Source organism: Eriocheir sinensis, unplaced genomic scaffold (genome assembly GCF_024679095.1).
Source record: "Eriocheir sinensis breed Jianghai 21 unplaced genomic scaffold, ASM2467909v1 Scaffold582, whole genome shotgun sequence".
Classification (NCBI taxonomy): Eukaryota; Metazoa; Arthropoda; class Malacostraca; order Decapoda; family Varunidae; genus Eriocheir; species Eriocheir sinensis.
In genome coordinates, this window is record NW_026111923.1 from 36,809 (window position 1) to 48,689 (window position 11,881).

The 11,881-nt window shown below is 37.9% G+C and overlaps 1 protein-coding gene across 1 annotated transcript; it reads right to left on the bottom strand.

The window, feature by feature from the left end:
• LOC126993200 (phosphoacetylglucosamine mutase-like) lies at positions 1-11,382 on the bottom strand. The gene is made up of 9 exons (XM_050852066.1): positions 11,215-11,382; positions 8,974-9,044; positions 8,428-8,653; positions 7,366-7,497; positions 6,691-6,928; positions 6,034-6,217; positions 3,045-3,272; positions 1,921-2,090; positions 1-1,722 (listed from the first exon to the last, which is right to left on the bottom strand). The coding sequence occupies exons 1-9, from the start codon at positions 11,304-11,306 to the stop codon at positions 1,453-1,455; spliced, it is 1,611 nt and encodes a 536-aa protein (XP_050708023.1). The 5' UTR covers positions 11,307-11,382; the 3' UTR covers positions 1-1,452.
• Between the last annotated feature and the right edge of the window lie 499 nt (positions 11,383-11,881).

Sequence of the window (11,881 nt, forward strand, 5' to 3'; positions counted from 1 at the left end):
TTAGCTTGTCATGTTTATTCTCCCTTTAAGGCACTAGACCCAGTTACAGATGCCTTTCAAAACCTCTGAAATAACCAGGAATGTTGAATCTATATACAATAAAACTGCTGAATGAACTAAATAAATCCTGTCAACACTCTTGTGGTTTCATTGTTCCAAGATACAGAAAAATGAAAACCTCACAATGTGGAAGGCCAGCAAAAGAGAGCACCATCAAAAAGTGTTGGGTGAATCACCCACAGAAAAGAAAAATCTTGAGTTTCCAGAATCGGTAATAAATACAGAATCACAAAGCTGCCGGTTATGGGCCAATCCATCTTGGAAAAGAAATTGGCAATCAGCAACTCTCTCCCAAATTGTCACAATTTGTGCATTCCTTTCAGTCAATAGGTAATTGATATATAGCAATGCTAGACAACAGAATTCACTGAAAACATTCTATTTACATTTTCTTAACATATTAATACATGTAACGAGTATTATCTGTATAATGATAAACATACAGGATATATGTAGGCAATAGTGCAGGTATTCTGTGCAGTAAAGAATATGTAATAATGACAGACATCTACCAATACCATATGAATATTCCATTACCATATAAAGATGGTACTAGAAAAATGTAAATACAATGTATTCAATTGTTTTTAATGAATTCTGTTGTCTTTAGCATTGCTATATATCAATTCCTTATCGACTAACAGGAATGCTCGGACTGTGACAATTTGGGAAAGGGTTGCTGAATGCAGATTTCTTTTCTGGGATGGAACGGAACATAGTTCCTTAAGCCCTGCCCCCTCCATCACCCAGTCACTAGTTAATCAGTGATGACCCAAGGAAGGGGCTGGGGCATAGGAAACTGCTCGGCTGGCAGCACTCAAGTTTTATGATGATAAAGCTGTGATCCTTGTGATATACATTAAGAACCAACACTATATAGTCCCATCACCAATTAATGAAAAGTTACAAATTATAGCTGCAGTAATTAGAACCTTTAAATATTCCAAATCTTCACTGGTATAGTAAACTGTATTTTGTGTATTAACGCAAGCCTTCCACAATAAAAAGGAATTACGCTAAATTGAATGATTCCATTACTCTTATACAACAAACATTGAACCCCGAGAATTTAAGGTAAGACACGAGTAATGTTAATCAGTCTATCATGTGTCAATCAAAGATTTACACTGTGTCATGTGAATATAGATTTAGTCCATTAAATCCAATGAAATATGATTAAAGAATGTCTTCTTTTACATAGCATCTGCAAAACTTAGTATATTGGTTTATGCATAAATTTTACAGTATGCAGGCCCAATGACTATGTATATGCAAGGAAAAAACTCAAGACATTCACCATTACTTAAAAAAATACTTCACAACCTCATTTATTTTCCTGAATGAGCCATCTCATAACCTATTAAGTTTGAGCAATAGTAGCCCCAAAAACTCTTAGCCAGGACCTTTTGGCTTGTCTCCTACACCACCAGCTTGCTCATACACTGCACATGCAACTTGAACTGCAAGATTGTCTGCTTCCTCCTGAGTTGAAGCCTCAGCATAGACCCTGACAACATCCTCCGTACCTGAGGGTCGTACAAAGGATCTACCTTTGGGGAAGCTGGACACAATTTTATTTATGGTGTTCTGTAAACCCTCTGGAGTAACACAAACTCGCTCTGCATCTGTGGTGGTGATTACTGCTCTGTCAGCCACCATTACCTGAAAGAATTAACTTTTAATCATAATCAAAATACAAATTGAGTTTACATTCATAAAATAGGATGTCATGTAGTGTGTTGATTAGTGACTTACTTGATACTCATGCTCATCAATATGACAGAAAGATGAGAGGAATATGGTGAAGTATAATCAAGATAAGTACCTGGGTACTTTATTTGGTAAAACTGACATTCCTACCTTCATCTGTCTGTTTGGAAGGTCAGTGTAAGCAGTATTCCAGTCCAGCACTGACCAGCCTCGTGCATGCAGCACTGTCTCCACCAGCAACATGTCTGAGATTGCATCCCCAACTGTCTCATTTATGACATCAAGCACTTTAGCCAATCTCTCAGCATCTTGGTTTTTAGCTGGAACAACATAAATGTTTTGGTAATATGAAATAGATAACAATAAAGACTTAATGGACTTAAGAATGATATGTTTAACCCTCTCGCGCACCAAAAGTTTCCAATAAGTTTCTGTTCCACTCATCATACATTTCTCAGGCCCGACCGGCCTTTTTTTGCCGCCGCGATACTCTACATTCCTGGACGTATTTTACTCTCACATATATATCGTACTCCAATATATTTGGTATCGATGGCTTCATAAAGACTTGTACTAGTACTAGAACATGCACAAATAAAAATAGAGGAAAATATATATATAAACAATAGTACAAACTTGTTTCAAGTCTCCGTATAGAGTATTGCAGACAATAAGTCCGAAGTACCAACTCTGACCCACTCGCTAGCTCAAAATTTTTTGGGCCAACTTTTTAGGCAAATATATGTTTCGAAGCAGAATTTAGTGAGGATTCTTATGGTATCCTCTAAATCCTTATACGCCTATTAGTTCCTGAGTTACACAGAGAAAACTATTTTTTTCCTCGAACGTCAGAGTAGGCTAACAAATAAAAATCACTCAAAGCTCCTCATCTACACTCCTTAGAAAGGTTGCCATATGTTACCATTAAGAAACTTATCCCAACAAATGACCCTCCCAAATTTGACGCACTTTCACCGAGAACTTAATTTTTAATCAATTTTTTTAACTTTTATGACGCGTTTCGCATCATCGTGCGCCAGGACCTTTTACCCTTTGATGACGCGAAACGCATCATCGTGTGCGAGAGGGTTAAAGTGCAAATTGGTCTTAAGGACTTGAGAGGGTAAATCATCTGCTTTAATGGCTGGTGACATCCATGATTATGATACTTGACAAAAGCAGCACAGTGAAACTAATTAAAGGAATTAAAAGACTGTTACTTGAACTGTAATATAATAATGTTTTCACAGCTCATCTGTCACATATACACAAACCTTGAACAGCTGCCTTGATGGTCTGTCTTGCTGTGCTGGAGACAATAACAGTACCATGACCATTGGCCTCAAAGTAAACGCCAATATCAAACTCCTGGGCCATGTGGTGTAAATGCTTAACTCCTGTCTTGGCACAGGCCACAGGAACACCAAGCTGGTCATTAATGTAGGCTGTGGAGGCTCCATTAGCATAGGCAGTCTGGACAAGGCCAAGCTTCAGTGCTAACCCTGTAAATAATGGATTATATTAAATCTTCCTATAGCCTCTGCTCTGAAATACCTAGTGAATAAATTTTAATTTTTATATTATGGTCTCAATGTAATGAGATTGTGCACATTTATTAGCAACTATGAGAGGAACTAATTGTTTCCAAACTTTGAAGTTAGTCAATTAAATTTGGTATTAAGTATAAATTATATATGAAACTAAAGTCAGACTCAGCTACGAAGTTCTTTTGAGCAGGGCCAGCACAGGGAATTTCCTTGCTTCAGCTCTGACAAACCTACCCTTAATTATTGGATTAGTCTAAAAGTACTTGTTCACACTGTAAATAGGTTCTTTCTCTCAACTGTGGAGAACATGAGAGTGAGTCAGAGAAGCTGCAATTGCAGGTGGAGGTCAAGGAGGACTGAGCACTGGCGCAACACACAGCTATAGTTTATGCACCCAACTTATACCTTACCAATTCTTTAAAAAAAAAAAAAAATAAAAAATAAAATAAAAAAAATAAAAAAAAAATTATAATATCTAGTCTCATTCTTAGGAAAGGGATGCAGTAATAACCTGACTATCTGGCACCTACAAGGAATAACCCATGCCAGCTGAAATTTACATCCTTTGGTGTCTATATATATTGCTCTTAACCCTTTCATTGCTAAACGCTCGCAGCGAGCGTTAGGCATATTTGCTGGTGTTGCTAAATGCTCACTGTGAGCTCCACCCGCACTAAAATCTCCTGCGTATGAGTGTTCCAACACTAATTCTCACAACACAGGATTGCCAATTGAGTGGGTTCTTCACTAAATTTGGTGGAAAATCATATCAGCCCAGCGTGGCAAATCTATGGACGAGTAACTGGTGGATGTTCTTGCCCAATATAGCAGCATTTTTGCATAGCTTCACCTATCACCTGACTGATTCTTTGACCAAATAGTTGTAAATATTGCAGTTGGCAATACTCCCTTGCCAGAGTCTGAAGGAAAGATGTCCGCAGTTCCCTCAATATGGCTGATCATCCCGCACACACCGACGTAAGTGTTAACATTCAACACTCCCTGAACATGCATGTACATTCGCAAGAGAGGCATACATAACCGACTCCTATAGATCTGGACCTCCTCTTTCCAGTGGTGTTTTTGGTTTTTAGCTGTGATGAATAGTTTTTGAGATACAGAGGTTAAAAGAGACCCCCCATTGGGCTACCCGACTGTGCCTGAGGGGATAGTCGCGTCCGCACCGCACGCAAGGAAAGGGTTAAGAGCCCTTACAGCAGTTGTGCATAAGCAATACCTTTCTATTGCTTCCAGTGGATTTCCTGTCGGCAAAAATTCAACTGGTGGTAACCTTCAAATAACTTTCCTCTTGTATCAACTCAATGGTTGATAATTTTCAGTTGAGAGTCAATTTTAGCTTTTTTGGGGTAACATCTAGATAAATTGGGGGAAAAAATTAACAAATACCAAAAAATTGACGAAAATGGTGCACCGAACTGTCAAATTCTGCACCCATGCAGACACTCGCGAGATTCACCGTTCACAGCTTGTTCACCCAGCTGGCTGTCTGTTACTCTGTTGTTTCCCAGATTCTGTACATTTTTCCACCATAATTACTCCTACTACACCACCTTCTACAGGGAAGAAGAGGCATCATATAACCCCCATTGCCATGAAGAAAATGGCAAATGCGTCATTGCCCCCCCCCCCTGTATCTACCTTGTGAATACCAGAATTCAACATGAGGTGTTTTGTCTCCTGAATATTTGAGCCGAGGGCTGGTACCATTTCTGAAGATATGGTTATTTCAATTTTGGCCTTAAAATAAGTGGTTTACACACACGGTTCTGTGGTAGGCAACACTAAAATTGTAAAAAATTGATAAACGAGTGGTAAAGTGTTGCCATTGCCACGGAGATGCATGGCAAAGAGGTGAACTGATAGCCATTATAGTCTGCTTCACAGGGTGATCTTTTTCCCCCTATATCTTGTTACTTTTTCAACTTTTAGAACTGGGATCATGTTGACTACTTTTTCTGCATCTGTAAGGTATTGAGGTAGCTGATGGTAATTTATATTATTATGATTATAATTTTACAGAGGGTTATATGCTAATGCAGCATTACCTCTAAATCACACATGACATGCAGGACATGTCTGCAATGTTCTATTGGACCAGCAGAAAATTGTAGTATATATATATATATATATATATATATATATATATATATATATATATATATATATATATATATATATATATATATATATATATATATATATATATATATATATATATATATACCATACAATACACATGTATACCATACTGTAACAACAGTACCATGTGGAAGGCAACCTGCTCAATTTTCAGGTAAGTCTGTCATTACTAGCAGTGCACAGCTGATGACTAAGACAAGGCTTGGTTTGGGGAGTGTGTGCTTAGACCTCATACTAAAATTGAAATATACTGCATGGATTATTAGCTTTAGTATTTTTTTATCACCACAAGAATTTATGAGCAAAATCAACACCCAAAACAATAACAATGGATGCCAACAAACACAGTGCAGTACAGTACTACCAAGCAATGGACTTTTTTCAATAATAAACTAGTTGATTCCAAATTTAATCCATTAAATTGAGGGATGTGTAATATTCATTTCAAATTTCTTTCTTTCTTCAATCACCTAATAATATAAACAAAGAGAAAGAATTTAATAATTTCTACTTCTGTCACATAAGTTATAAATAAAATTGCTTTCACTACACCAACCTGACTTCTGTAGCAACTCCTTCAAGTAGCCTGCAACTAAGGTAGCAATCTTGTCACCATCTAACATGTGGAACCCTTTATTGGTGTCCAAGAAGCTATAGATAACACGGTCTGCATCTCCATCCACAGAAACACACCGTACATTAATGGTTTGGGGCACACCCTCAGGCCATTTCTGCTGTACCTGTTGGTCCCAAAGAAAGATATAACATGTTGGGAATAGGAAACCATATTAACATCAGATGCTTTCCAACATATACACACAAGAAAAATTTATCTAGGTATCTGGTATTATTTTTCCTTGTTTCTTGGTCAGGGTTGTTTAGCTCTATTTGTTTCTCTAATCATTTGGAAAGGCTCAGTACATGCTGGTAAGTGTTAACCTGATTCACCTAAATTGTGACTTTCTATTCTACTCAACTGTTATCAGCCTCTTTATTTAAGCCCAGGATCCGTAGGTCATTTTGAATGACGTCCCAAAGGTAACATTCACCCTAACAACTGAGCCCTTTCTTGAGCAAGCTTATCTATTGCTCAAAACAACTACTCAAATATACAAAAAGAATACCTATAGAATCTGTAATCAGCAGTAATAAGCTAACCATATAAAAGATACACACCCTATGAACAGCAAAAATTGAATGCATCACAACTTGCCTTGACGAAGTCTGCTCCACACATGTGATTGAGGATTCCTTCTTTGTTGTAGATGGTGACCTTGAGAGTATTTTGTAGGTGCTTCATGAACTCTTCCATGGCAAGTGCTCCAACACCATTTGCTCCATCAAACAGGACCACAGGCTCATAGTTTGCAGAGGAGGAGCCATGCGAACGGAGGCTGACAAAGGCCTGGGATATCTTCTTGTAATACCCTTCCACAGTTGGCTCACCATACCTTGGGAATAGTTTTCTTTCTGATCATTCTTCATTTATTACCCTTTGATAACATAAAAATGGTGGTACCATCACCCAGTTTGTGCTGGAAAAGCAATGTTGAGGTCACATTTAATACAGATGTAAAATTTAGAATACTGCCCTTATATAGAACCTCCTGTTGAACTAGTAATCTAAAATTGATTCTTCTTTAATCAACTTTCTATTGTATTTCATTCTTCACAGCATCCTTGATGTCACTTGATTACCAAACAATTATCCTTCTCTTATAACTATACGTATTTGTTTTGTACCAAGTAGACTTCTATTGGAAATGCCCCCAGAAAATAAAATCCTCATGTACATGAAAATGCATGCTACATATTTTCTCAGCAAACGGAATCAATTTGCATGATACACTCGAATGACCATCCCAATACATAAGACAGCGACACATACTCGCCACTATCATTGTGACAGGTGACAACATAGTGCAGCACAGGTGTAGAGATGATCCCTAGATCCATCACCTCCCCTCCCACTGCAGCAACACCTGCCAACACTGCTTCTCGGAGGCTGGTGCTGCTCGGCCTGTATGGTGACAAAATACAAATAAATTATTAAATAAATACTAACTTAGACCATCCTGTATCCTAAAAAATTCTTACAGGAAATGAGCAGAATAATCTAAATGACAACCCAGAGCTGATGATGAGAAAGAATATCAAGACAATAATCAAAAAGGGCAATTCTAAACTATGCACCAAACTTTTTGTAATAAAAAATCCTACAAAATAAACTTCATTATGTTTAGGGAGCCAAAGCATTACATAAAGGGTACTGTACTATCTTAAGAAGTGTATATCTCCCATGGATTAAAGGTAATTGAGGGGACTGCCCACCTAAAATCTAATTTACTGGCTGATCTTTGTTGCAAATTTTATTTAATTTATTTGTATTTGAGCTTTATTTAGGGAAATAAAAAGCCCAGTCCATAAATTTTATTTGGATCTGGTCAATAATGTAAAAAAAAAAAAAAAAAAAAAAAAGTTTAGAATAATTGTATCTCCGAGGATTTTTGCTCAGCATCTTTTATTTTCTAACCATGTACACTTTGAAGCATATTGCAGGTCTCAGTGCTCTGCTTTTTTTCTCTATCTTTGTTTATAACTGGGGAAAAAACTTTAAATAACCTGAAATTTTTACTTTGAAAAATCATTGACACATTCCTAATTGCTTTAAGACCAAAAAGCTGACAGCTCCTTTTTTTTTCTCCAACTATTCATAGATATCTCGTATGTAAAGATCTGATCTAAACTGAGGAAGGAGATGCAAATTGTTTAACCACAACTTACTTTATTTCTCAGAAATGAGCTTCGAAGATTTTTTTTGTTTGACAGTGTGATATCAGTAAACCTTACGAGTGCTTGAAAACATGTGTTTAAATAAATAAAGAGAGAAAGAGAGAGAGAGATTTTTCAGAAGTAATTACTGAAGTGATAAAAAATACAGCATCTGTACCTAGTGTCTCTGCCCACAATGACCATTGCCTTATTCTCTGTGTTGATCTTTGCAGCGCTGGTGATAGCCTCCAGAGCCTCAGCAATCCCGTTGTCAGTGGCATTGACTAAGGTGGTAGCATGCGCCTCCCACGCTGGGGCTAGCATCTCCCCCTGAGGGTCCACCAGTTTTACCCCATTATCAGGTAGTGGGTTATGTGAGGCCGTGATCATGACCCCAATGGCCGCTAAAAGATAGAGATTCTTGTTAAAACTTGTCATTAGCTAGTGTGGGTGTACATTGCATTCCATATGAGGGGAGCAAAATGTTCAAAGTTCATTATGACAAACTTCTTTACTACCATTTTATCTCAACATAATTATGGATATTGATAACTGACCTCATAAAAACAACATTATTTAATTTTAATCTGTTTGTGAATAATAACTTTTAAAATGGAAAATATCAAATAAGATTTTAAGCAAACTATAAATAAAATGGGACTTAAAAAGTTGATTTGCAATCATGCCGATGCAAATTTTAGAGTAGCTACTATAGGCTGCTTACCTCTTGTGTCCCTGGAACGCATGGCTGCTAAGAGGCCCATGCGGTACATGACAAAGTCCAGTTCCTCTGCCCTGGAATAATTATATATATATATCAGTTACTCTTGAAAAAAATTGCAGAACAAATATGGATAATATTAAAGAAATGCAACTCAAAATCTATGGATAGTCCTCAAGTTACGATGAGGTTTAGTTCAGACAAAATATCAAGACAGCTCTTTGGGTCATCACTAGAAGTAGGGTCCAACCTGGGTACATTTTTGGTTCATAGATGGGGACTCCTGAGTACCACTGACATCTGCCTAATTTCTTTAATGGGCACCATGTAAAAATTCATATTTTGTACAAAGATGGCTCTTTGGTGGTTAAGTACATTGGAAGACTTGACACACAAGGAGGGGTAAGCTGATGTGTGTATCGGTTTTAATGGGACATATTTCTCATTCGGCAGAGAGAGTATCTGGCACAAGTAAGAAAACATTTCATTGGAAGGCAAATTCAATATCCCAGTCATTGAAAGGCAAATGGGTATATATTAGTCTTTGTATAATTCTCCATATGCCAAAGATGAAATTTGGTGCTTATTAGAAAAGGTACCTGAATCAAACTGGGATGTGGTCATGGTTAGGAAATCAATTAAGCATGCAAGCATCAGCTACTTTGTCCTAAGATGAATTTGATGCGTTTACTCAGTCAGTCCCAGTGAAACAAAAGATTAATAGAATGTTAGGTTGTTAATTGAAAGACCATCTGGAAAATACTTAAGTTTGGCAGCATAGCTGTACAACTAAGCAATGATATTTTAATACATACCTACATTCATAATTAAGAGATTAAATATAAAAATCCCAACACTGGTCTTATCAGTTACATATCAGTAGGGCCTTATCATTCTTCACGCCATCCATATCTGATATGGAGCCTTTCATTTTAGAGGGTGCTGAGTAATTACATGCCAAGTCTGGACAATCATGAGCTATGAGATATTTCCATCTGGTATGGTACTTATAAAACACACATTTAGAGAAAAAAAAAAAAAAAAAAAGTTCAGGCAGATATTTTCATTGTTCTCTTAATTATCACTGTCATCCATTGTCAACTGTTCTATTATTTGAGGACTGTTATGGTCATGCCAAGTATAATTAATATATATATATATATATATATATATATATATATATATATATATATATATATATATATATATATATATATATATATATATATATATATATATATCAGATTAAAAAGGGGGTAGAGTTGTCCAAAAGATGTCTAAACATTTAATTTCAATCAACAACTGCACATGTATGACTCAGCTCACCTTGGAGGTACAGGCATTATTTGTGCATGAAGCAATGCTGAGTGTATTGGAAAATATCTTTAACCACTGCAAGCATCAATGGTTTGGCTAGCACTTTGTGTCATGCAATACAAAGCCAAGATTTGATAAAAATGTTGGGTCATCTCAGCTCTGCAATGCATGACACTGAACTAGCCATATCTTTAAGGCTTGTGGTGTTGAGATATTTTCAAATCTATTCATTATCACTTTACTATTTTGTATTTCTTCCTTCAATAAGTTTGAAGAAAGGTGAGGAGTTCAAGTCAATAGTAATAAAAGTCTGACCAAAGAATTCCTTTAATTAGTGCCCTTATTTTCTTTGAAGCAAGATCATGCAAACATACTAATTAGCAGCTCCACCTGGTTTGTTGCACCTGCAGTCACCTGAGCCATGTTGACAGCTCGGGTGGGTGGTGCATGGGAAAGGATGCCCCAATACTCACTTCTTTCTCCCTATCCATTTTCGCTCTTGACTGTCCACGCTTCTAAAGGTAGTAACGTCAGACATACAGACTAAGTGGCGGTCCCTCACATAGTCATTACTCATGGCTTCCAGATCATTTTAGGCTCAGTGTGTGGAGGTGCGTCTGCTCCCCACCAGCCCACCCCAAGAGTGTGGTGACGGGCTGCACATCTGTGTTAGCAATGGAATACTAGTCTGGAGGTGGTTGTTTACTAATAAGTGACGACAGGTTACTATCATGGTATATCTTAGGCAGGCAAGTTTGTAGGTTACGTGAGGCGGTGTCTGTGTCCTCCCCGGCACCGGGCGGCCAAAACCTGTCGCCTGACCTCTGCACGGACTGGTTCACACGAGAAAAAAAAAAAAAAAACTTAAATTCCGTAACTCCAAGCTGGTGGTCAATGTCTCCCCAGTGATGCACCACGCACACTCACCTCGACCTGAACCCCGCCGTGCCATACTTGACCGGCTTGGTGACAGTCTTGGGATGTGACTCCTTGGCGACGCGGACAGCCTCGGTAAACATCCTCCCCGTGGCGCGGCTAACAGGTGTCTGGGGAAGGTGCCGTGCCGCTCACCTGTCAGACCCGCAGTGCTGCCAACCACGGCCACGGGCGACGTTGCCATATTGTCGTACTCAGCCTCTTGATTGATTGATTGATAATTTATTGTTGCAGGTAAACAACAAGGGAGAAGGGAGGAACATGCCATCCCAACCCCCAGGCAGGACAGTGTGTGATTATACAACTATTAATACATGTGTAGGTTACAGTAGGTAGCACCATGAAACTAAAAAGAATGTTTACCGATTTTCGACCCCAAAACTGTCTTCTTCACCCTAATAACTGGCTTTATGCATAGTTACCGTTAAAATGGTTAATTATTAGTGTTTTGTGGCAATAGTTATGGGTCAGAAACCGGTAAATACGATGCTTTGAGTACGATAATCTGGTAACGGGGCCACGGGAGCCCGCGCCCAAAGGGGTCCACCTGAGTTATTTTTATATATTTCCCTCATCGCTATCGTTTACGTGTCCTATTTCGTCTTCAATACCTGCCACAAACATGCGGGAAACACTTTTAATCATGAGAATGCTTTAT

What these genes read in the sequence shown, in the direction of transcription:
- LOC126993200 (XM_050852066.1), bottom strand. Translation starts at nt 11,306, where the DNA reads ATGTTTACCGAGGCTGTCCGCGTCGCCAAGGAGTCACATCCCAAGACT. An exon ending in GCGTTCCAGGGACACAAGAG is followed by an intron (nt 8,654 to 8,973) that starts GTAAGCAGCCTA and finishes TCTATCTTTTAG; the next exon opens with CGGCCATTGGGGTCATGATC. An exon ending in TTCCAAACAGACAGATGAAG is followed by an intron (nt 1,723 to 1,920) that starts GTAGGAATGTCA and finishes TAATTCTTTCAG; the next exon opens with GTAATGGTGGCTGACAGAGC.